The 26,676-nt window shown below is 47.3% G+C and overlaps 1 protein-coding gene across 1 annotated transcript in view; it reads right to left on the reverse strand.

Annotated features, from left to right (window-relative positions):
* GPR50 (G protein-coupled receptor 50) overlaps nucleotides 1–23,951 on the reverse strand; it is a 45,015-nt gene extending 21,064 nt beyond the window's left edge. Inside the window, exon 1 of the mRNA XM_059483232.1 lies at nucleotides 23,777–23,951. Coding sequence (XP_059339215.1) covers nucleotides 23,777–23,951 — 175 coding nt within the window. The remainder of the gene's footprint in view (nucleotides 1–23,776) is intronic.
* Between the last annotated feature and the right edge of the window lie 2,725 nt (nucleotides 23,952–26,676).

The following is a 26,676-nucleotide window of genomic DNA, read 5'->3' on the forward strand; positions in this document are numbered from 1 at the left end:
CAGTGAAAAGTTACCTAAACTGTCACTTAATGAGAAAAAAAAAGACAGACAAAGAGGCTGAAATGGTATTAGCCAACACAGATAAATTGGTTGACTAATGGATTTGATGCTGACTTAATCTCCTTTTTGGCAGTGCCCTGAAAAGCCTGCTTTTTTGCCTTTCCTTACCTAAATGAAATTAACCTATTCCAGAAAATTAAGAACAATTTATCAAGTCACTGAAGACAGACTGCTTGTTTGAGCTGGATCTGTATTTTCCATCCAAAACACAAGATAAACTTTGCAATTCAGAAAAACCTGAAAATGGAAGGATTGGTAAAGTGTGGCATCTGGAGTGCCACTGCTCTTTCCTCACACACTTCCTGGCACACTCCAGCACACAGGTTGTACAAATAACCTTCTGTTTGGAACAAGAGTGTTTGGCTCCTGCTTCAACACAATTTGTTCTTCATTACTTCAGAAAATTTAATTTCCAGTGCATCAAACAAGAAGAAATTTGGGAGCAGAATATTTCACTGTGACTTCAAGCTCTTTTATTATCATTATAAAACTAAAGTGTTGGGTTGGGGCTTTTTTCAAGAAAGTTTTACATGAAAACCTTAATTTCTGAAGATGTCAAAACCACTATTTTGTTCTTCCTCTCAACACAAAAAATGTTTTCTGCAAAAAAGAATCTAGGAAATTGATTACATAATTTTTCACCAAAAAAGGTTTTTTCTGTAAAACATTATCACTCATTTGAGGACCTGCAGGGCTGCCATTGCTCACTCCGTGGAAGAAAACATGGAAACAAATCTGAATCTCAGCATTTCAGAAACATCATTGGTTTGAAAGCCAACAGGGAAAAACCTAAGAGTAAGAATTAAAAGCCATATTTTCTTCTAGTATTACCTGGTCACATTCTAAAATGAAGGCTGACAAAGAAAAGTTGGCTGAAGAATCTGCTGGAGCCAGAATGCTCCATCACAAAGGAAATCCCCTCAGGGAAAGCCCAGCTTGGCACATCATTCCTCTCAACCTTTGAGCTCTGCCTGCAGGATGCAATAAAGATACAATTATCTGTAAAAACTTTAATGGCAATTTTTAACTTGGGACATGAAGTAGGGCAAGAGGAAACATGCTCAAGAATTTCAAAAAGGGTTCAATTAAAAGGGTTTTAAGTGAGAAAAAGGCTGATGAAAACACATAGGTTGCACTGTTTGCCTGCATCAATACAACTCAGTGGAATTCCCACCCTCCTGCAAGACTCAGAGATGTGACTGCAGGGCCTGGCATCACCCTTGAAAGCAGTGGGAGCTCATGGGCAGTGTCCCCTCCTTCTGTAGTGCCTGCTTGCTGCAGCCAGCAGGACAGCTCCTTCTCTGACGAGAGGCTGCATTCAATGAGTAGAGAAAAATCAGGAATAAGAGCAGAACGTGCAGTTCACTTTAAACCCATAAGTCACCCTCAGATTCCTTCTGGGGTGGATGTGACAGCAGAAGGAAAATGACAGCCCCTGCCAGCTCCCTCTGTTGTTTTCATACAGGATTGGGCTGAAGGCAGACAAAGCCCAGGAGGCAGCTGAGAGGGAGGAAGGGGACCAGGATGGATGGAATGCTGGGGAAGTTGGGGTGTGGGCACTGCACACTCTCTCTAGAGACCCAAAAAGTACAGTTGTCTTCAACTTTTGACACTTTGGGAACCATGCAAGACCCCTGTCAGCAGAAGCACAAGGCTCAGCCCTGCCCCTGCAGACAGCAGGGCAAGGCATAATGACACATCTGCATTTCACATTATCCATTTAAGCCAGGATTCACATATTTTTTCCCCTCAGACTGCTGTGTCATGGGAAGACAAACCCAATTCTCACTGAACTAGTGTGACCTCTGCAAGGAGAAGCAGTAGGTCTTAGAATGCTCCTTCATTTCCCTACAGGCAGAGCTGGAAATTGAAATGCTCTGTCCAGTGCACGCAGCCTGAGCCAGGGTGAGCGTGCTGGAGACTGCATGGGAACAAGCCCTCTGGAAACAAACCCAACCTTGCTATTTCCTGGATGTGCTGGGTCCAGCCTCTTTGGGCACATGATGAGAAAGATGCTTTGTGCCTTACCTCACCACAGTGCATCCTACAACACGTTCTGGGGTGACGTGTCCCCAGCCCACACCCACTGGCTGCACGCTATGACAGTACCTGCTCTAAATATTTACCCTCCCTCACTTACACATTCTCCTGCAATGTGCAAATGGTGTAGAAAGATGGTATCAGGATTAATTTGGATTGTTATCCATGGACAGGGGTTGTAAAGGAAGGCAAAGCTGGCTCCTCTCTGTATTAGGAAGAAAAGGGAAAACACATTGGGAAGGTAACTATGCTGCTGACACCATTTAAAGTCCAGGAAAAGAAAGCCCTAACTTTAGTAGTCTTCTGATCATTTACAGATTTCTTTCCATGGATGTGGTCAGATGTTTACAACAATATTTGCAGCTGCTGCAACAGTCATATAAACATTGAAAGGACAAAAATTCAAAAGTTCAAATAATGACATCCCTTTAATTATGATTAATGTTCATTACTAATGATCCCAGAACCAATACTCTGGAGATGTATTTTGCAAACTTGAATGACATAATGTGAATTACTCACATAATATCAAAGACAAAACTAGATAGTTCATAAAGCCCAGGTTGAAAGCCATGAATTTCAACCCAACTCTGCAGGCTATGCAGTTGTTTAGATAATTACACAGATTTTGACTCTGGCAAAATCATGTGAATGATTATGTATCTAAACACATTTCCCAGAGACACAATCACAGAGCCCTTAATGGAGAACACCACACAACTACATATGGAAAAAATAACAAAAAATCAAACATACTTTTTCATAGAATCATAGAAAACCAGGCTGGAAAGGGGCCCCAAGGATCATCTGGTCCACCCTTTCTTGGGAAAAAGAAATCTCTCCAAGACATTGTTGAAGCACTGAAAAGATGTGGAAAACTGGAAAGAACACTCATTCTAAAAGCATAAATCATCATGCTCTTAAAGATAACAGAATTGAGATTATTTCTCACTAGGAAAAGCAGAAAAGCATTTTATGAGACTCATAAATCCACATCCCAAAGACAAGGGAATCCTTACCATTCCTCTCTTTCTCATTTCTACCCCACTCCCTTGGTGCTTTTCTTCTATTTTTCAGCAAAATATAGGAAAAGTGAGTGCAGTGGGAAACCTCATGTGGTAGGAAAACGAACCCTCTTGGTACTTCCCTTCCCACTACAGACAAGTCTCAAGGGTAAATTCCCTCCTTTCTCTTTATGGGAAGGGACATTCCCAACAGGGCTGATCCTGGTGTACTGGAACACTCACACTGCTTCTGTGGCAACATCAGCACCATCCCTTTCAAGATGCTTCTGAAGGATGGATTTAGCAGGGGATTATAGGTAACCTTATAAGAAACTGTTTCTGGTGCTTTTGCATTCTTCAAACTCCCTCTCATCCCATCCCACAGCATTAACTGTCCTATTTTCAAGTTTTAGGAGGATAAAGAGCATCAAGCACCATAAAAAAAATAAAAACTGCAGAAAGTACCCACTCATAAAGTAACTTAAAATTCTTCCTGTTCATTGGGAATATACTTGTATACATCTGAAGTGTATGAATTCACACAGCTATGTCTGATATAATAAATAAAAGGTTTACTAATGCAAGGGGTTGCAATACATGGAGCTGTAGAAAGCTTACATTTTGACTGTTTTCCTTTTGCTTCAGTACCCTGCATTTTCAGGTCTCTCTAAAAAAAATGCCTTGGACTTTCTGAGTGCCACTAGAAGCAGGAAGTTTTCAGAAAGCCAGGTAAATAAGGTCAATATTGGCACATGGAGTTAATGCACAGAGGTCTGTTAAGGCAGTGTTCTCTCATACCTCATGGAGACCAAAGGGTTGAGGAATGCTCTGAGCCTGAGAACAGCCACATCAAAGCAGACCTGAGGGTCATCTGGTGCCATGCCCTGCACCACCACTGCCAGAAGGAGCTGCCTCATGGAAAAGTTCCATTTTACCTTATATGCACATTTACATTTTTCAGCACTAATAAGAGTGTTTTGACAAGCTGCAATCGACCTCCAGTCCTCAGTGAATTTTGACTTTTTGTTCCAATTTTAAACACCAAAACCCAAATCTGGACATGACAATTCCCCATAGTACAGAAATTAGGAGTCAAAGACATTCACTCCCTAAAACAATATACAAGGCCAAATTTGTCATCTTTCTCTCCCTTTCCCCATTTGGCAGAGGGGAATAATCCCATACAATGGCACGTGTCTGATATGATTTTCATGGGGAAATTAGAGTCTTATACCTAGAGAAGGAGAAGCCCTACATTAGTAAGGTTTCCTCTGCCACCAAGGGAAAGAAACATTGCCTCCTGGTGATTAAGACTGTTAATTATTATTATAAATTCTGAAACACTTTGAATTACGAGGTACATTTTCTTTAAATGGGCACCATCGTTAGTGCAAGTTGATTTGAACCAATGATTTATTCATGCCTTAATAACCCTGTTTGCTCCACATGCTCAGCACATTTTGCTCAGTATATTGTATTACTGGCTGGTTGCTATAAACAGTCCATTTAAATTTAGACAGAAGCTTTTGGAAAAGTTCTATTTCTAACAGATATGTGAATTAGAACTGCATTGTGATCAGGAACTACTGGTTCCTTCTAAACTCTCTAACATTTACCTTTGTGCCTTAGGTTCTCAAAAATGTTCACAGGTTCCAAAAAGGATTCAGCACACACTGAAGTTCCCATTCAAACAAAACTTTCTATTCAGGCCAATCCTAATATTCAGACAATTAACGATCAAGAGAAAGTCTGCCAGACAGCACTGCCAAACTGTGAAATTTCTGCAAATAAATCAGAATCAGACTTCCCCATCGTGGTGTTAATAAAATACATCCAGCCTTGCCAATAAATCTGCTGAACCTTTCTCCATGTTCTGAAGTAAAAAAGCTTTGGCTTTACTGGCATTGTTGCAAAGCAGGTCTTAATCAAAATTGGCCATGGAAGAAGAGAAAAGAGTATTTAAAATTTGACAGATACACTTTTGTCAAGAAATGATACCTTTTTAACCACTGTGAAATTAAAATACAGTTTTGTTAATTAAATTCTTCCAAAGTTCTGGCTTGAAGGTGTTGGAGAAAAAACCAGACTACACCACTGATGGTGTACAGAGCTCTACAACCAGCTCCTCCTGGGCTACCCCATATTTTAATTTTTAAAGATATTGCCAGGAACCAAGTACAGTTGTTTGCTCTCCACAGTGCTTACAGCACTTTATAAGGGTCATACGCTGTTCCCTCTCCTGAAATTTCCATGTTGCCTTTTCTTAACTGGTCATCGTTATCAAGATGACAGTTTTTAAAACTTGGCTCTTTGGAGAAGGAAACATTTCTAAAAGAAGCATCACAGTCAAGTATGTATAAAGCTGGGAGAAGCAACACCTGCTCCCTGTTATACTCCTTTACTCAGAGCAGAAGATTAAATTACATGTATGTTAAGAGGCACTGCTTGTTTAAAACCTTTTTTTTCTGAATGATGTGAAAAATTAGAATCTAAATCAAACATGAAATAGATAAAGCCATAAGCTGGAATGATGGGGCACTGCTGAGGGCACACCTGGAATGCTGAGCTCAGTTTTGGGCCCCTCACGAGAAGGACATTGAGGGGCTGCAGTGTGTCCAGAGAAGGACAATGGAGCTGGGGAAGGGTCTGGAGCACAAGGCTGATAAGGAGCAGCTGAGGGAGCTGGGGATGTTCATCCTAGAGAAAAGGAGGCTCAGGAGGGACCTTATCACTCTGCACAAGGGCCTGAAAAGAGGTTGTACCCAGGTGGGAGTCAGGCTCTTCTCCCAGGTAAGTAGCAAGGGACAAGAGGAAATGGCCTCAAGTTCTCCAGGGTAGGTTTGTATTGAATATTATGAAAAATTTCTTTACCAAAAGGGTGGCTAACCTTTGGAACACACTGCCCAGGGACACAGTAAAGTTATTATCCTGTCAGGGATTTAAAGGACGTGTAGATGTGGCATTTAGGACGTGGTTTAGTGATGAACATGGCAGTGCTGGGTTAATGGCTGAATCTTGGAGGTCTTTTCCAACTAGATAACTCTATGATTCTCTGATGTATTGTATCCTAGTGATGCAGTCATTATTTTTGTTAACCAGCACATTTCAAGAAAACATCAGGCTATCAATTAGTATGCAAAAAGTCCATTGTTTAGCTCAAACAACTTGGCTGGCCATATCTCCATTGTCTCGGAACAACACTGAAACATGCACCCTTGTTTGGTCCCTTTAGCCTTTAAAGCATCTGTTCATACAAACCCCTGCCTGAGCTGCCAGAATCACTGATAAAACAATTTACTTTTTTTAGAAGTTGCAGCTTTTGGTAAGATGACAAGGCACATGATACACTTGTACTGGTGTATGAGTGCCTAGGCCAACAGGATTGGGTTTGTGTGTTTTTTAAACACTTGACTTTGAACAATTGAAAATAAAAATCTGGTTTTCAACACAGATAAAAGACAATAAAAGTTATATGAATAAATAAATATAAAGTAAGTAACTTATAGGTGTCAAACTCTCAGGTTCCAGTGCAGCTGTAATTACAGACGAGATTGTGCATGGAGATATTCAGAGATTAAGGAAGAAGACTGGCAGAAGAGAGCAAATATTTTCCATGCTGTGAAACTCCACTCATTGGCTTTACATTGCTTCCCAGAGTGAAACTCTCTTGGCCTACTTCCATGGGAGTGTCACAGGAGAGAGAAACTGAGATGAAGACTCATGGCAGGCAAACCTAAACACCAGACTCAATCTCACTGTTTCCTTTTAAACCCAATGTAAATCCACTCACATGGACACCGGCTTCTCTTTCTCAACAATGATTCAGAACACAGATCTTAAATCAGAAGGCAACAGGCTGCTTCACAAATTAATTTTGGACTCTTTTTGCTCTATTTCTGCCTTTTTGTTGCTTAAAACTAGCTGTGTTTTGTTGCTCTGCTAAACTGTTTTAATGCAGGTCATTCACCACCCAGGCAGAAGGGAAAGGGCAAAAGCAGAGGTGCTTGATCTCTTTAATGCACAATTCTGCAGCACTTTCAAAATCTGTAGGAAGATTGCCTTGTCCTGCTTTGAATTTTATCTGGCTTCTTACTTCTCAAGATGCTCACAACACAATTACAGGCAGACACTGTTAGTCCCTGAAAAAATTACTACAGCAGGATTGTGAGGAAGGCAGGGAAGTACAAGAGGCATAAGGATCAGATCTGATGCATTAGCAGATACCTACTTTTTGGATTCATAGACTTAACATATTTAAACAACCCATAAACCTTTGCAAACTTAGGTGTTACTGGACTGATGAGTTATAATACACTTTTTGATAGAAAATGCAGAAGAATTGTGCTCTTGGTGGTGAAGATTGAAAGCTTCTGAATGTCAGTAGCTTTCCACAGCTTGGAAATGCACTTAAAAGCTAAAATAATTTTAGATGAAGGGAGAAAGAATGAGACAAAGAAACTAATACAATGTGAGGGGAAAATACAGCTCCACAGGTGTCACATCCCACCACCAGCACTTCTCACAAGGAAGAAGCATTGTCCCTGATGCAGCTCCTAAAGTGCAAACTGGGCACCTCTGACAAAAACAAAGTAAACCAGATGATGGGACAGTGTCATGCTTTACCTCAGCAAGTAACTAAACACCACAGAGCTGCTCACTCATGTCCTTCCAGTGGAATGGGAGAGTGAATGGGAAGATAGAATTTGTGTGTTGAGAAAAAGACACAGTTTCATAGCACAGAAATGGAAGGGAAGTAATAACAATAACACAATTAGAGTATGCAAAACAAATTATACACAATGCAATTGCTCACCACCTGACAACTGATGCCCAGCCAGTCCCTGAGCAGCAGCCCCTGGCCAGCTTTGCCCATAATTTATAGGCTGAGCATGACAGCACACAGTCTGGAATATCCCTGTGGTCAGTTGGGGTCAGCTGCCCTGGCCATGCCCCTTCTGGCTCCTTATGCCCCCTTTGCTGGCAGGGCTGCATGAGAAGCTGAAAAGTCATTGAGTTAGTGTAAACACTAACACTTAGCAGCAACTGAAACATCAGTGTGTTATCAACACTATTCTCATCCTAAATCCAACGCCCAGCACTGGGCTCCAATTAACCCCATCCCAGCTGAAACCAGGACAGATGGACACAAACACACCTTAGCTTCTTTCAGGTACCACAGCGCTAAAAATCTCCTTGTCTAGGACAGAGAAAGCAGCACATAGTCTGTCTGAAGTGTACTGGTCTGGCAGCAGTCCTCTGGAAAGGAGGTTCTTTTTACAGTCCACAGCTCACCACCATCCCAAAGAAATCCCATCTTCTGTCTCCCTTTCACAAGGGTGAAAGATAAACATTACCAGGCCCAGTTTTGTGGAAGGGATATCAACAGCACCGGGGTTTGTTCACAGCTGCCCAGAAAGCCAGGACAAGAGCTTTCTAACCACTCACACCCTCCACAAAAGGAAACTGAACACTGTTTTTGACAAGCACACAGGCACAGAGATCACAGGCACAGGCATATGAAAGGGGCTGTACACAAGCCAAAGCTACTTTCATCTCTTCTGCCACTGAAGGACACTTCAGCTCAGACTGTCCTTTTACCAACACTGCAGGGAACTTCCACAACAGCTTCCCCTGTTCTATTCCTGGGCCACTTCAGCAGAGACCTCACCTTTAAAGTCGGCACCAGCCAGGCCAAAAGATCCAGAATCAGAAGACTTTTATAGTCTTGTTTTAGCATGATTGCAAAATATCTATCTTCCTATTAGAGCAGAGCTGTTCAAGTAATGTTCAAGTGATTTGTGTCCAAAGAAGGATAAGGAGGCTGGTGGAAACGTTCAAAAAATGTGTAGATGTGACACTTAGGGACAGGATTAATGATGGACCTGACAGTGTTAGGTCAATGGTAGGACTCAGTGGTCCTGGAGATTTTCCAATTCTACTTTGAGCTCTAGGATGACTAGAGTCATTCTCTCTCCTGGTTCCACTCTGTTTTCCCCTCTCTCCTGCCCCCAAGGACCTCTCAGCACAGTGGGAGAACAGGACAGACACTCAACACCCTACAGAGACACAACACCCACTGTGCCCAATGCCTTTGTTCCCAAGCCCTACAGTCCCTGCTGGTGTGGCAGCTCAGAGCTATGGCATCGCAGCCAGGATGCCACTACAAATATAGCTGTACCACCAGCTCCTCACAGTATTTAGAGGGCTCCTAATTCAAATCCAACCCAGTTACTTTAAAAAGGATTCAGCACACACTGAGAACCCTGCTTTCAAGAAAGTCCAGGAGTTAAAACAGATCCCTCAGAACAAAAAGGGCCACTGGTTTCTGAAGAGGTGCAAGCCACTGCCACATGCTCGTCTGTGCTGACATCCTCATCCACCTGCAGTCAGCAACCAAGTGCATTTAGATGCCCCCCACACAGCACCTTTCCCCAGCCTTCCTCATTTCCTGGTGAGAGATCAGTCTCAGCAGAATTAGAGAAGCAAGGGTGAGTGAAAGGACAAATACAAAATGAATGCTTAGCAGGAATTGGCTTCTCTGTCTGTTCTTTAAAAAAATAAATGCTTTTCTAGAACAACACAGTGCAGAATAACTGTTCAGCTTTCTATTTTAGAATGAATTGTCTTACATGTCCATGGCAGAAAGTTAAACTCAACAGAGGGCTGCTCAGCACTTCCTCTTCATTGACATGCTGTATCCTCCCATTCCAGTTTGGGGACAATTTTAGCCCAGGTAAGGAAAACTTGTGGCCAAGGGCTTGACACAACAACTCCCCAGGCAGGGACATCTTCCACTAGACCCATTTGCTCCAAGCCAAGTCCAAACTGGCCTTGAACACTTCCAGGGATGGGGCATCCACAGCTTCTCTGGGCAACCTGTGCCAGTGTCTCACCATCCTCATTGCCATCTTATCACAGGGGTCCCATACTGTTGTCTCCTATCACAAAAGTTCCATACCTTATTGGCGTTTCTCATGGGCAGCTGCTCAGAGCACTGACTCATTCCTCTTCACAAAGCAGCCAGTGACTCCAGTTCCCCTCTCACCCAGCCACCCCACTCTTTTACAGCACTCTTCTTCTCACTGGTTACAGCTGTGGCCTGTTAAAGTCAGGCCTGCTCCTAATCTTTGATAATTGGCCCAGCTGCAACTCCTTAGGGGTGAGATTACTTTCTACACTATCTTTATTTTCTTATATTCTATCCCACTACATCCTCATACTGAAGAATTTTGTCTTAGTATCTCATCCAAACCAGCCTTCTGTCAGCATGAAGCCTTTCTGCCTTCTCCTGTCCCTACAGCCCCCCTCTAAAAGTCCCTCTCGAGTTCTCTTGCAGGCCAGGCCATGGACAGTTTTGTTGACTACCAGGAACTGAAACTCATTTAAAAACAGGGAAGAGAAAAATAGAAGAGTTGATTACAAACCAGGATCATATTCCATGAAAAAGGTGTCAGAGTTTGATCATTTGTCTTCATTCCACATGGGAGGAAAAACTGGTATCTTTACAGATTTGTTAGAAATAATTAAAAGAATCACTTTTAAAGGTAAGAGGAAACTGTAAAAGACTGGTCTGCCAAAGCAATGGAAACTGCCCAGCAGCAGCAACTGGTTTTGTAATGCAACGATCAATCAGGAGAAATCCAACCTCTCCTGGGAAAAATTTATCTCAAAAAGGAAATAACAAATGAGAGAACTGGAGTCAAAATACCAGTAAGGAAGAACAGCTGCTGCCACAGCAAGACTGAAAGAGTCTAGCTCCTTGTAAGCCCTGTTTGTTGCTTCCCCACTCCTCTGTTTCCATATCTGTATAATTTATTCCAAAGCAAATTTATTATTTTAAAGACTCCATGGAGAAGGCTTTGTGTGTGCTAAGGGACACAGTGCTAACTACTTCTTCCTCTTCTCTATTATCAAAGGCTTTGCCTAGTCTGGGATTAGCAAGACTTTTAATTAATGGCTTTGAATGGTACATCCACACTGGAAAGATTTCTCTCATTAGCTAATTAGTCTATTGTCTTAATTAGGCAAGTCAGTTTTACTTCCTCATTGCCTTGCATGGGAAACTCTGGTTTTCTCACCTAGGTTTTCCCTCAAGTCAATTCCTGGCTTCTCTGTGCTCACTTGCTTTTTAGAAGGACTTAGAGCAAGGTGCAGGCAGACAGCATTGCCTCACCTTTCCATGAGAGCCTAGAGCAGGCAGGGAATGTTTTGTTCACTGCAGCTGCTCTGAAAACAGGGCCCCCTCGAGTCCCCAGCAAGGTCTTGGGTCATTAGGAACTGGCTCATCAGCATCTGTCAGGAACAAGAGTGCATTGTCTTACAAATTCTCTGTTTTCCTAAGAGGGTAACAGCAGTGCCAGTGGGGTTGGAATGAGATGACCTTTAAAATCCCTTCCAAAACAAAGCATTGTCTAATTCTATCCCTGAAGGGCCTGAAGGCCAGTACATGTGCTGTACAATGCTCCTAACCTGGGTGAGGAGCGACCTGAGGTCAGGCACCTTCCAGCAGGCTGGGTTTGCTGGTCTGCTCTGGGCCCAAATGTATCTCAGCAAGGAGTGCAGGTGGATCCTGTGCAGGAGCTGCAAACCTGTGCCTGGCCAGAGCCAGCAGAGCTCTGCTGCTGCTCCTCCTTGCTCTGACTGCTGGCCATGGCATTAACTCTCAGCAGCCAGGACTGCCTCTTCCAAGGCAGGGATTCACCCACAGCCTCCCACCACAAGTATCCCTCCTGTTCCCATCCACATGCCCCTCCTTCTCCCATCACACCTGAGTTTTTCTGCAATCCTCACACCACACTTCTCTCTTCCCTACAGAAACTCCCACGATGAGCACGGCAGAGGCAGAGTTTGCAATCCACATTGTCATGTCTGACCGTTTTGGTGCCTGTCAGCTCCACCTACTCTTGAAGTGTTTTGTCAGCAAGCTTTCCACTCAGTCCAATTAATTTTGACTAATCACTTTTGGTTAGTAGAAAGACTGTTTAAAACACAAGCCATAATCGCAGAGCTCACCACTGACTTAATGCTCACATCTTAGGTACAGTAGAAAAATATTTTTTTTTCTTTTTTAGTGTTCCCTTTAAAAAGCCAAGATATAATCTCAGCCTTGACAACATATACTTCTGCATAAAGGCACAGTATACTTCATTCTAGCTTAATTTCTCCCTGCAAAGCAGAGCACTGAAAACTCCAGAGATGCTGCCAATATTTTTGGAAAGGCCAGAAAGAAAACAGGCAGAACTAGTGGTGGAAAGCAGAGGATAGCTAACTCTTCAACTCATCCTCATTTTGGAACACCTCTCCTATGAAGGAAAGGTTGAGATTCTTGGGGGTGTTCAGTCTGGAGAAGGTTCCAGAGAGACTTTACAGCATTTCCTTGTACCTAAAGAGGTCTGTAAGAAAGACGGGGACAGACATTTTACCAAGGGTTGTTGCACTAGGACCAAATGATAATGGGTTTAAATTAAAAGAAGGTAGATTTGGATTAAATATTAGGAAAAAGATTTTTATGATGAGGATAGTGAGCCACTGGTAGGGGCTGCCCAGAGAGGTGGTAGGTGCCCCATTCCTGCAACATTCAAGGCCAGGTTGGACAGAGCTCTGAGTGACCTGATCTGGTTGAAGATGCCCTTGCTCCATGAAGGAGGCCTGGACCAGATGACCTTTAAACATCCCTTTCAATCTAAACCAATCCGTGAATTCCATGATCTTTGCTACTGCTCTTTATTGAGGTGCTGAGATCATACTGACCATTTGTAAATAAGCTAATGGTGCCACACTCAGTAGAGACAGATATTTTCAGTCAGATATTAACAGATACTGCCAGTGTGAGCACAATCTGCCTTCCACTGGAGTCAGAAGAGTGGAGGTGAGAGAGGAGCTTGAGAGAACAGCAGGAATACTAACCTTGGCAACTCCAGACTACTCCAAATGCTACTGGAAACCTCTTCCAGGAATATTCTGTGTTGTCATGACTTTCTTTCAATCTCTGTACCAGGAATTGGAAAGGGTGTTTGCTACACTTGAGGTAAAGCTAATGCACCTCACGCCCACATCTTCATAGCACCACTGGCCAAACTCTGAGTTTCAGCTCTGACCTCCTCCCTTAACACACAGAGAAGCCACAGGAGTGTCCTGGGGTGCTGTAAGGCTGGGCAACTTCACCTGGCTGGGCAATCAGTCACAGAAGTTTGCTGTTATTTGGGCTGGCTCATGTCAGCTCCGCAAAGAAGCCATCAGGCCAGTGTTGAGAGATCACCACCTTCCCAGCACTCCACAAGTGAAACACTTCAGAAAGTTCCAGAGCACCTCAAAGATGAGGAGGGAGGACGTTGACATGTAGAGACTGAAGAATTGTCTCTAGAGGTACTGAGGCTGAAGAACAAACTCAGCTGGGAAAGGTGCAGTGGTAGTGGGAGACTGCCCAGCCATTCAGCCCTGGCTCTGCTCCCTGAGGCACCTCTGGCAGAGCCAACACAGAGATATGACCCAGACAACTTCAGGGAAAAGCTGCAGGTAGGGAATGACACAATGCACAGCCCTTGTCCTCAGACAGCTCGGGGCCAGGCTAATGACACAGGCTATTGTTCTCCCATTCTGTTTAAAAAAGCAATGACTTGTGTGGATGCTGGCCTTGGAGTACGTGCTTGGCAATGCCAGCAGATAAACAGAAAGGATTTCCATGGAATACCACTTCTGAAAGAAACACATTTAAGTTATTTTTGAAATATTATTAAATCCAGTAGTGAATATTTTGAATGTGGTATAATCCATTTTCCTAGAAACCAGCCAAAAAAACTGACAGCAGCACAAGGGAAGTGCCACCATGCTGCCATCCCTGTCTCACTGCTCCCTCAGGGACACCAGCAGAAGCCTCACACACTCCCTCCTCCATCAGTGTGCCTTAAAAACACAGCTCCCATCAAGCCTGGATCCTTCCTGCTGATCCTGACCCTGCTCCCCTATGAGCCAGGGACCCTCCATTGGCCCATGAAGCCCCAAAGCTGAGTGCTGCCAATGCAAGCCACTAAAAAGGACTGGGCACGGCTATTTCAGCAACCTGCAGGTGGGACTGAGGGCCAAAGAACTGACCCAGTGAGATCTGGATGGCTCTTGCCATTGACTGGCCAGCAGATGAAAGCAGGAGAAGCAGGTGGATTGGGTGGGTGCAGAAGAACCACCCCTGAGCAGAGATCAGCATCTCCCAGTCTCCCATAGTTCTACCCTAAAAGCAGAGCCCAAATCCATACCCAGGCACCAGGACTCCAGACTTCTACTCTCTCTTACCTTCTATGTGCTGTTCACTCCACAAACCCTCCTATGCCATGTTTGTATGCAAGTCCAGGGACAGCCTAAGCTGCAGTGGTCACCTAAAGGAACAGCGTCTCCTCCCCTTAGGGACACAGGACAGAAAGTTAGTAACTCTGCACAAGTCACTGGAAAATCCTGGACCACCTGGAGAACATCTCTCCCTTTCCTAAATTGCTCCTTCTGAATCTCCTCACGAGTAGGGCAGAGCCGAGGCCACCAGAGGAGCCCTGTGCCCCATCCTGGCTCATGCTGTGGGCACCCTGGGAGGCTGCTCCCTCCCACCTGGCTGTCAGGCAGCACTCCCTGGGCAGCACAGCCAGGGCTCCATTTCCTAATGCATCCAAATGCCACGCTGCTGTGGATTTCTACCATCCCATTCAGATTCAATTTGATCTATTTTCTACTGCAGTACCTGCAGAAATAAAACTCTCAGCTGAGATCTGAAGGCCACACAACAGGCTAAGAGTAAGATGAAATATGTTAAACTGCATTTAAGTTACAGCTCATAAAGCCCATGGGAACTGCAGGCTGTGTGCCTGCTCAGTACCAGAAAAAGCAGTACCATCAGACTGGGGCTGCGGCAGACAAGACTGTCCTGGGATTGTGGCACAGCCTTCTCCTAAGGACTGTCCTGTCCTCCTCCACCCCTGCTCTCTGCTGTGGGACAGACTTGGAAGGAATTAAACATCCTGCACAGAGAGACAAAAGTAAACAAAAGGCAAACAACAAAATGCAAACAAAATGAAAAAAAAAGATAAAAGTATACAAAACCCATCTCTGAAATAATTTCCATTTTATTTATAGGGCATGACATGACAGTTGTCCTTCTAAGCCTTTTAATTAATCACAGGGAACAGTTACTTTGAGCACATATGCCCACCTTCCCTTTTCCTGAAAGATGTTCCAGCTCATATTGAAGGACTGTCTGCAAGGTAATTAATTATTTACCATTATCTACGCCAGTACTTGGCTCTTGAGATTTTTTAGGAACATCAAGTCCTTGGGCAGCAATGCTCTTTGGGGCTGAAAAGAAGAGCCTTTGGTAGAGACAGGGAAGGGCACAGGGCTAGGAGGGATTAAGAAAGGGAGAACAGGAGCTCAACAGTGTGCTGAACACGGGTTGATCTCTTGTCCATAGGGTGGCCAGCTGGGGAGGCAGGGTGTTATTTGACACGATACAAGACACAAATCTGCACAGATCTGCCTAATAATAGGAGTTTTGTTTCAACTAATTTCAACCTGTTACCCATGTGTAACAGAACTTTTGTCAAACACTGCAAAGGCAAATAATCTTCAGTTCAGAAATGCCAGAATTACTGTTCCTAGTGGAAACCTGATTCATTGGTGCATTGGTTTTGCACAGCCTGGTTTTTGGTAGCAGGGGAGTCACAAAGATGGCTCCTGTGAAAAGCTCCTGGAAGCTTCCACCATGTCCAGCAGAGCCAAACTCTGATGGCTCTGAAGATGGACAGGCTGCTGGCCAAAACTGAGCCAATGAGAGAGGCTGGTAATGCCTCTGTGATGACACATTTAAGAATGAAATCAAAACAAAGTCACAGGTTTTGCTTCTAGTCAGAGGAGGAGGTGAGAACATGTGAGGGAAAACAAGATGGAGACACCAAGGTCAGTGGAGAAGGAGGGGGAGGAGGTGCTCCAGGCATGGGAGCTGAGATTGCTCTGCAGCCATGGTGAGACCAGGGCGAAGCAGCTGAGCCCCTGCAGCCTGTGGGGATCCCAGAGGATGCAGAGACCCACCCACAGCCTGTGGGGATCCAGGGGATGCAGAGATCCACCCACAGCCTGTGGGGATCCAGGGGATGCAGAGATCCACCCACAGCCTGTGGGGATCCAGGGGATGCAGAGACCCACCCACAGCCTGTGGGGATCCAGGGGATGCAGAGATCCACCCACAGCCTGTGGGGATCCAGGGGATGCAGAGATCCACCCACAGCCTGTGGGGATCCAGGGGATGCAGAGACTCCCCCACAGCCTGTGGGGATCCAGGGGGATGCAGAGACTCCCCCACAGCCTGTGGGGATCCAGGGGGATGCAGAGACCCACCCACAGCCTGTGGGGATCCAGGGGGATGCAGAGACCCACCCACAGCCTGTGGGGATGCAGAGACAGATGCAGAGATCCACCCACAGCCTGTGGGGATCCACAGGGGATGCAGAGATGGATGCAGAGATCCACCCACAGCCTGTGGGGATCCCAGGGGATGCAGAGACGGATGCAGAGACCCACCCACAGCCTGTGGGGATCCACAGGGGATGCAGAGATGGATGCAGAGATCCACCCACAGCCTGTGGGGATCCACAGGGGATGCAGAGATCCACCCACAGCCACTGGGGATCCACAGGGGATGCAGAGACCCACCCACAGCCCATAGGGGAAGGTGCCCACACCAGAGCAGGTGGATGCCTGGAGGAGGCTGTGATCCAGTGGAAGACCTGATGGAGAAAGAGGGACCCTTCTTCCAGGCTGGAGCAGTCTGTCCTTGGAGGGCTGCACCCCATGGGAAGAGAGAGCCACATCACAGCAGTTTTGGGAGGGCTGCTGCCCATAGGGGAGTTCATGTTGCAGCAGGTGTGGTGCGGCTGCTGCTCATGAAAGTGGACCCACTCTGGAGAAGTTCAAGGAGAACTGTCTCCCGTGGGAGTGACCCCACAGTCTCACAGGGGAAGGGGTCCTCTCCCTGAGCAGCAGCAGAAAATCTCAATGATGAGCTGAACAAACCCCCGAGCCCTGTCTCCCTGCCCTGTCAGTCAGAAGGAGCCAGGGGCTGGGGGGAAGCAGTGTTTTAGGGGTTTGTTTTACTTCTCATTATCCTCCTCTGATCTTGTCAGTAATAAATTCATTTTGCAACCATAAATTGAGCCTGTTTTGTCCTTTAAGTGTTTTTCCTGGTCCTTATGTCACTCACGAAATGTTTGTCAATTATTTTTCCCCCTCTCCACTGCCCAGCTGTAGCAGGGGAGGGTGAGCAAAAGACTCTCGTGGGTGCCTGGCACTGGGCCAGCATCAAACCATGACAATTCCTCTCGAATCATGTATTTATCACTTGACCACATACCATCTGGCTCCCAAACCACTGGTACACCTGAAGTGCATGCTGAGCACTGCTGACTTACTGAATGACTAACAGTGCTTCAGCTCCACTCCCCAGCCACACATCCATGATTTACAGTGCTGTGTTCAAGTCCTGCTCCAACCCCGAGTTTGGAGTGGGAGGACCAAAAATTTCTGCTGGGAGTTACACAGAGTTTCACAAAGGGGCTCCTGAGATCCAGTGTTCCTAAAAATACTCACATCTACATAAAGACTTTTTTCCCTGGAAAAAAAAAATAGAAAAGAAAAAAAAAACCAAACCCAAATATTGGAAGCTTTGACCTCACAGAGTTGATGGGATGGAATCCCCTTGGGAACCCCAAAGGAGCTACATGAAGGACCAATTTAGAAATATTTCTGAAGCTACTGTGCTACAAAGCAACTTAGGAGCTGCTCATGGCTGAGTGAGCTGCTGCTTCCTCTGGAGCCCTGGGAACACAGCATGGGAGCAGCACAGCATGGGAGCACAAATGCCACTTGGAGCAAGACAGGGCAGGGGCTGAGCCCCCTCCTTGGCACTCTGGACACGGCCCAGGAGGAGCCCAGAGCAGCACTGCTGGAAGGAGGGATGTGCCAGGGCCTGGATGGGAACGCAGCCTGAACGCTCACCAATGCAGGAGCAGATGAAGGTGATGCCATCAGAGACCTCTCCAAATCAGTCTGGCCATGGGGCTGTGCCTGTGGCTCCAACACAGCCCAAACAAATGCCCTGTCTCTGTGTCTCACTGTGCAAGACATCTTCTAGGAAAAGACAGGTCAACACTGTTCTCTACTTTATTACACCTATTACACTCAAAGTTCACACTTCACCTCAATCCAAATTGATTTTCCCACAGGTTTCATCCCACTGTCACTCCTGCTTCTCCCACCTCCCTGCCACAGCCAGCAGCCCCATTCCAGCACCCACTGCAATGCAGAGGGCTGCAGCAGAGGGACAGATCCATCCCCCCCTGCCCTCTTGCTCCCAGAGCCCACCATACCCCCAAGAGACCACTCTCAACACTTCTCTGCAGCAGCCCTGCAGCCCAGGCCCTCGCTGTGCTGAGCCCCAGCCCCAGCCAGGCTCCTCTGCAGCCCCAGTGCTGCAGGTACCACTCCCATGGCTGGGGCACAGGGGGAGTCAGCTCGAGATGGCAAACTCACCACCGAGCTCTTGGTGCATCAGTAACAAAGCCAAGAACAACCCCTGGCATGGACAGCGCCCCTCTGGAGCAGAGACATCTGCCAGCAGCTCACCCCTCCGATGCCACAGGTGCCATCCCTGCTGAAGGGCAAGGGGCGCTGGGTGCCACCCTTCCACAGCAGAGGGAGTGCCAGCAACCTTGTGACAGTTTAACCAACACACAGGCTGCTCCCCTCTGCAGAGCCCCCCAGAAAGCCCAGCCACCTGCAGCAGGGCCCCCTCACTTCAGGGCCATGGGCTGGGTGCACCAGCAGCACTGGTAGGAGTTTGCTGTAGACAAGTGAATCAGTGCAACAGATGAGCAGCTCCTGAAGCATCTACCCACAGTGTACAGCAAGAAGAGATGGAATTTCAGGCTTATGGCAGATGCTGGAGGGTTTGTGGTGCTAAAAAAAATTAAAAAAAAATAAATCTCAACACCTACATATAATAGATAGCTTTCTAGGACAAGGAAATCCTGCAGTAGCTGGAAGAAAACCAATCACAGTTCCCAACTACATTTGAGGTAAGGAAACAGAACATGGTCCAAAACAACATCTCCTAAAGGTCAGTTTCACAAAACTAAAAAGAACCAGACACAAAAATAACTGAGAGAAAACATCTAAATATAAGTAAGTGTGACAATACTTATTGAAGGATGTTTAAAGATGCCTTAGTAGAGCCCTCTTTCCCACCAAGAAAAGCAACAGTATATTTTTTAGAAAATATTTGGTTTAAAATAGAAATTAAGACAAGAGCCAAATTTAAAAAAAGTAAAAAATTTAAATCTACTATAAAATTAGAGCCAATTTTATATAATTCAACACATTTTATAAAGAAAGCTAAAGGATATTAAAAAAACAGAGGCAATAGTTCTATCAGGAAAAAAGCAACAATCTATCAATACATTAGGCTTGATGCTAAAAAAGTACAGTGAAAGTATCCTGATATAGATGATACAGAAAGTACAAGTATTACGTTTTATCTTTGCAAATAAGGATGACTTAAATCTCAGCTATAACAAAATTCTCTGAGAAGCAAGTTGGGAAGATCCCCAGCACCATCTGCCAACCATCCTCACATCTGTAACGAGAAAACCTGGACTCAGAGCCTATGAAGGAGCTCACCCAAATTCCTAACATTGACTTCAAAAAAAAAAAACAAACCAGAAGCCTGTCCCAGGCCAGCCAGGAAGTTCCAGAGGTCTTGGGATAATAAATAAAAAGCCCTGCTCAAGCAAACAAAAACTTAGCCCAGTGCCAGCGTTTCCAGAGGGCAAACGGCTGACCCGGGCAGTGCAGGCTGGTCACCCTGCCCGTGCTCAGGGATGGAAACACAACTCCTGTTAGTCAACACAGTTTTCTGGCTGCAGAGCTTGTCAAACAGATCTAGGATTTCTTCTGAGAGTTTGCATTTGGCTGACAAAGGTAACTGTTGACATAATACATCCAGATTTGTATGTGACGCCCGACTTTGGCTGGGGTGACAGTTCAAGAACAAAATCCCCTCGCTATGCAAACAGCCCTGTATAGTGTATATCCAAAGGATTAAAAGCCAGTGACCTCATTAGAGTTGTACCTGCTCTGCCTGCCCCTAGAGAGGGTTTGGATCCCTAGAAATGACATTCCCAAGAGCAAAAAGGGCCTGTGAGGCAGCAGAAATTGCTCTCTGCACACAACGCTCCAGGCAGCACTGCTGGGAGACATGGGTTTCCAGGGAATGCATGTTTGGGCTCTGTGCCTGAGTTTGCAGCGAGTTCAGAAGAACTAGAGGAGGGTATTGCCAGAGCCTCTGCCTAGGGAGCAGGCTAGCTCATTGAAAAATATTGGCTGGTTTTAGAGCTGATTTTCACACTTGTAAAGCTGGCCAGAGGCAGAATGGAAAGCTGTAAACTCAGCCATGCCAGCAGCCCTCGGCGGGTCCTGATCCCGCACATGCCCCATTGTACACAGCTCACTACCATTGTTTGTTACTTGGGTCCCAATCTGTGCTCAGCACTCTGGGCACCTCCCAGTAACAACACGGGGCACATCAACTTACCTTACACCTTCCCAGATGGAAAGACAAGCAGTGTGATTTCTCTGGAAAGAGCAAGTTCTTCCCAACGCCCCCAGTGTCCAGAGCAATAGAAGGCTGATCAGGTTTGTCAAAGTTTTCAGCTGCCAAAAAACTTCACCCCTCCCATAGAAACATAGAGACATCTTTCCTGTGAGAGGAGCAGGGTTATTCCTCACACCCTTCACCCTCAATCATGTCACTGCCCTGCACTGTGGACATACAGACCAAAGCCTGGAGCTTTTTTGAACCTCTCGGACCACACAAATATCTCCAAGTGTCCAGGTAACCCTGGATGTAGGAGAGCCCAACACCAGACATTGCCCAGCATGACTGACTGAAGAGCCAGCTGTGGATGTGAGCTGTCTACCACAGAGCACACCTGGGGCTTTCAGTGAATCCCAGTTTCTTCTGCCCACAGGCACCACTCACCTCCTTCTCTTTGTTCAGTTCCAGGCAAATGCTGATGTGAGGTGCTGCCCAACAGTCACACTCCTGTGGCTATGTGCCATTGCAGCTGTGGGCAGTGCTGAAGTGACAAGGGATAAGTTCTTCAAAAGCATCCAGGGTAACAGACCAAAAACCCCACCTCACAAGAGTGACACCCACCACAGCTCCTGAAGCAGCGCCAGTTACACATCCCAGCCTGAACCCAGCTTATCCTGACAATACAGTTTTAGCTCCAGTGGATGACCTTGCATGAGCTTGCTCCAGAAACAGAAGACTTGGTCCTTCCAGGATTTGGCAGGAGCTGACACAGCCATCACAGGTGCCCTTTTCATTTATTGAACTGGCTTAGGCTGTATTCGCACATGAGCAGATAAACTCTTTGTCCAAAAGACTTCAATCTGGCTGCTGGGCTCCAGATGAGCCCCTCTCATTCACGTGGCTGCTCACATGTCAGGAGGAGCATGAACTGAGCTGAGATCCCTGACTTTTTGTCCTGCATCCAGGGAGGCTGGCAGACTGCTTACATCCCAACACAGAGATATGCAGGACTGCCTGAATACCCTAAGCACATATGATCTTTTTAGCAACACAAGATGACAACACTCAGATGCAGGTTAGACATTTTACTTTACTGAATCACCACCACCACTGGCCTGACCACCTCACCCCCTGCTGCTGAACCCCTTTGCGATTTAGCACAGGAATTCCCAGTTTAGGCTGTGACTGAAGCAGGAACAGTGCTCAGGTGAACAAAACAGGACGGGTCTTGGGACTTGCCACAGCTTCAAAGTCTGTCACACTGAATTCCCCACTAGTCACACTCACGTTCTGTCTGCAACAAGAGCCACGTCCCCTCAGATCAGGAAGGTTAGCACTGTTTGCACTTGTGTTGACTTTATTCCTACACGCCGACAGCTCGTACAGAGAGCGGACAACAGGCTACTGACAAGGACTAAGATCTGGAAAATATCTCCGTGATCACTTCAACACAAAGCTGTTCTTTTTCACTTTCACGGGAGCTTTAACCCTACTCACAGTGGAGGAAGTCTCAAAACATGAAATGCATTCAAGTGATCAAGAAATCGAAAAGTAATAAAAGCTGTTAATAGCTTCAAATCTGCTGGCAGCCAGATAACACAAACAGCTAGTTATCTTGGGAGAAGGGCAGGGTGCTTTTCTTCCCCAGAACCACCGATTACTGGCTTGCAGCACCCACATTTTAAAGCAAAGCTGAAGAGAAGAGCTTTTCCAGCTACACTGCAGTTTCTCATAAACCCAGCACAGCCTGTCTGTGTAGCTATGGGCAGCGTTTTATGTACCAGTTAAAAAGCAACTCACTATTCAGGGTCACTGCATTCAGTGCCTGCCCAAGCCAATGGCCATTTCTGTGCTTTCTTTCATTAATAAATCAATCAAATGCTAGAGGCACTGGAGTGAAATTGTCCTCTCAGCCTTATCTATCCGGTACTTTTACTGAACCTTGCTGAGTTACTGCTTATTTACAGGAGACTGAGAGGGACAGTGAGACATCAGCATCTCAAAATACTTGCAACTTGCACATCGTAAACACCACAGATATTTCATTAAAGCCACTTTACAAGCTATAAAACTGAAGGTCATTTTATGTCTCTCTCTATAAAAGCAGACAGTGATATAGCTCTCAGTAAAACATACTCTACGGTTCAATATAAGCAGCACTACACAGACTACTTCAAACTCCTTACAGAGCAACTTATATCCAGGATAAGTTCTCTGTTAATACAGATATCCAGTATTTCTTTGCTAAAATAACAAGACTTTGAAAGAAAGAAATTTACATCCTCAAATAATACAGCTTTCTTGAAAATACTGAATAGTATCAGTTTAACAATTTTCCTAGATGAATTCATTAGGGAAGTCAATACATAAGGCTACAAGGCAGACTTCCAAGTTACCCGTGGAAAAAAGACGTAAATTCTTCACTGTGCTTTCAGCACAGCAGGTTTGCAATAAAAATACTAAAACACTGAAAGGCTGGAACACAAAAGCAAGTGTTCAACGTTGAAATGGTCTTGTCTTAAAAACCCGAGCTCTCCTGCTCAGCACCTGACGCGGCACTCGGAGTCGTCCTCACCTGCACCTCTGCCCCGCTTCTCCCAGCGCGGCTCGCTGAAGGGACGTGGGTTTTACCTGAGCTGGCTCCTCCGTCTGCAGCTGCCTCTGGGGGATAAAAGTTTCGACAAGTCGGAGGACAGCAGCAGCAGCGGGACGGGACGGGCAGAGAGCGAGCCGGGAGCCCCGCGGCAGCCCGGCCACCGGAGGGAAGCGACGGGCGGGCACTGCTGCGGCTCAGCGGCAGCTCGGAGCCCTCGGCCGGGGCAGACCGGCCCGGGGCTCCCCAGCGGAGGTGCCCTCACGGCCCCGGTGCCGTTCTGCTCTCGCCGCCGCCAGCGGGCTCCTGTCCCGCCAGCAGCGGGGCCGTGCGGGGCCGGGCCGGCGGAGCCCGGGGCGCGGTGCGGTGCGGTGAGGAGCGGGGCCGCTCCGCTCCGCTGGGGCCGCTCCGCTCCGCCCGCCCCTCGCGCCCGCCCCGCGCCCGCCTCGCGCTCACCGGCGTTGCGGAGCTTCTTGTTCCGCAGCACAGACAGGATGACCAGCGCGTTGCCCAGCACGTCCACCACGATGGTGAAGATGAGCACGGCCGCCAGGCCGGTGGCGGCTCCCGCCGCCGGGCCCCCCTCCAGCCGGCAGCCTGGGCAGCTGCCGTTGCTCCCCGGCCGCTCCATGCGCGCCTCTGCCCACCGCCGCCGGGGCCCCTCCTCCTCCTCCCGCCCCGACGGCAGCTCTCACCCCCGGGCCCGGCCCGGCCCGGCCCGTCCCGGGGCGAGCCCGCCGCCCCCTCCCCGGCGGTGCCGCCGCCCTGCCCGGGGCGGAGCGGGGGGGCCGGGCGGGGGTGCCCGGCGCGCGCCGGGGGCACTGAGGCGCTCTCCGGGCCGATGGCGCCACCGCGCGGCGGCGGCGGGCGGCGCGGGGCGGGGGCGGGCGGGGGTCCCCGCTCGGAGCCGCCGGGCCCGCAGCCCCGCCGGGCCCACAGCCCCGCCCGCCCGCCCGCGGCTACGCCGGGACCCGCACCCCGCCGGGCCCACAGCCCCGCCCGCCCTCCCCGCGGGACCCGCACCCCGCCGGGCCCACAGCCCCGCCCGCCCTCCCCGCGGGACCCGCAGCCCCGCCGGGCCCACAGCCCCGCCCGCCCTCCCCGCGGGACCCGCAGCCCCGCCGGGACCCGCACCCCGCCCGTCCTCCCCGCGGGACCCGCACCCCGCCCTCCTCCGCTGTCGCCGGGACGCTCTCCCGTCTCCGCCCTCGGGCACAGGTGCCGGCAGGGAGAGAATACGCGGCGAAGTTTCGCACCTCGAGTCGCTGAAGCCTTTCTCGGTGCCTTTGCTTCCCATCGCCCCGCGGCTCCGCTCCCAGCCAGCCACCCCTCAGGCAAACCCATCCCCACAGGGAATTTTTCAACCAATTACGCCAGAATAAGACCATTCATTTTCGGTTTAGTACTTTTAACCGATTGTAACGTGTGCACTGCAGAATCCCCAGCAGTAATTTAAACTCAGCAGCCCCCTCACTCAGCGGCTTCTCAGCCGGGATACCCAGCTCCCGTAGCCGGGATATCCAGCTCTCTCAATCGGGATGCCCAGCTCCCATAGCCAGAATACCCAGTTCCCAACGTCCAGCCCCATGGCTGGGGCTTCCAGGCACTTTCTGTGCTTTGTTCCACACCACCATGAGCAAGAGGACACCAAACCATTGTGGTCAGGCTGTGGCTGCAATACCACAACCACATGAGCTCTCAGCTTTGTTTAGAAAACAAAATCAGAAAAGAGAAAATAGGGATACTATAGAAGCATGGAATGGTTTGAGTTGGAAAGGACCTTCAAGATCATTCAGTTCCAATTCCCCATGCCCTGAGCAGGGACACCTTCAGGAGCACCAGGATGCTCAGAGCTCCATCCAGCTTGGCCTGGAACATTTCAAGTGATGGGGCATTCACAGCTGCTCTGGGCAACCTGTGCCTCATCATCCCCAACAGTCAAAAATTTCTTTCCTATATCTAATCTAAACCCACCCTCCGTCCGTTTAAAGCCATTCCCTGCCCTTGTCTAAAGTCCTTCTCCAGCTCTCTTGTAGCCCCTTTAGGGACTGGAAGGTGCTATAAGGTGTCCCTGAAACTTTCTCTTCTCCAGGTTGAACAGCCCAGCTCTCTCAGCCTGTGTTCACAGCAGAGGTGCTCAGCACCAGCCATGGGCAGGACAGAGGGCAGGACCATGCTCAGGCTGTCCAGCACCACCTCCTGCTCCTGCCCAAAGCCTCCCCTCTGTGTGCAGGTCAAAGTGTCCAAGCAAACATTAAGCTTGTGTCACAACCCACCATGGGGGTTTTATTGCTGCCCGGTCGAGTGAGTCAATAACAGAGCAAAAAGCAAAGCCTTTGGTGGCTCATTCCCTGCCAGCAGAGACCAGCAGCAAACAGGGTCTGCCCTGGCCTGGTGGCCCAGGGTCAGAGCTATCAAAATCCTTGAGTTGTTAAAGACAGCATTTTGCCTTGATATGTAGCTTCTTTTGGCTTCCTTTTGACATTCTGCACTGAATTCTGCATAGTTTTGAAAATATTTTCTCCGTGTAAATCAAATAATTTTGTTCATGGACTTTCAGCTGCTCTGTTCTCCTGTCTTACCTGCAGACAGGAGTAAGGTGAAGTCTCATGGACATATCCTTTCAGTCTCTTTCACCTTCATTCTTCTCTGTCGGTTTTGCACCATGTATAAGATGCTCTCAGGAGTATTTCAGCTGTGGAGAACAAGGATGTGACTTCAAAGGACCTGAACTTTACATAAACGTGTCTTGGCAAGAGCACCAAAGCTACCCAAAAAAGATTTTGGCCTCAGACTTAAAAAAACCTTGTTCACAGAGCAGTGCAAGGTAAAGGGGGTGTAACATTTCATTAAACAAATGCAACTGGAAAAACATTAAAAGGGCTTTTAATCTGGACACTTTTTTTGGTGTGTAATTTATACCTGCAAAAAGCAGCTTTTTTTCCACAGCCTGGGGTGACTGCCCTGGACAGGCAGGTCTGCAGAGCTCCACCAGGCATGTGTGCATCTGCATAGCTGCAGCAACTAATCTTCCATAAGAAACTTAGAAGAAATTATGATAGATGTAGTGAGCAACTGTTTTCATCGCTGGAGTGATTTAGATGAATGATCTTCAGGCTGTTTCCTCCCCCCTTGCTGCTAAATGGACTCTTCACTGCTTCAATTAAGACAAGGCAAGCAGTGGCAAGGGAAAAAAATTAAGGTAGCGGTATCAATGAGATCCTTTTAATTACACTTTACCAGAACTGCTGACATAAATCACGCTGAAATAAGAGGATCCCCAGTGTGTTAGAAGAATTTAGGCTCATTTGAAAGGATCATGAACATGATCACAGGAGAAGACACCTGAATTAGTA

Source organism: Ammospiza nelsoni, chromosome 15, assembly GCF_027579445.1.
Source record: "Ammospiza nelsoni isolate bAmmNel1 chromosome 15, bAmmNel1.pri, whole genome shotgun sequence".
Lineage (NCBI taxonomy): Eukaryota > Metazoa > Chordata > Aves > Passeriformes > Passerellidae > Ammospiza > Ammospiza nelsoni.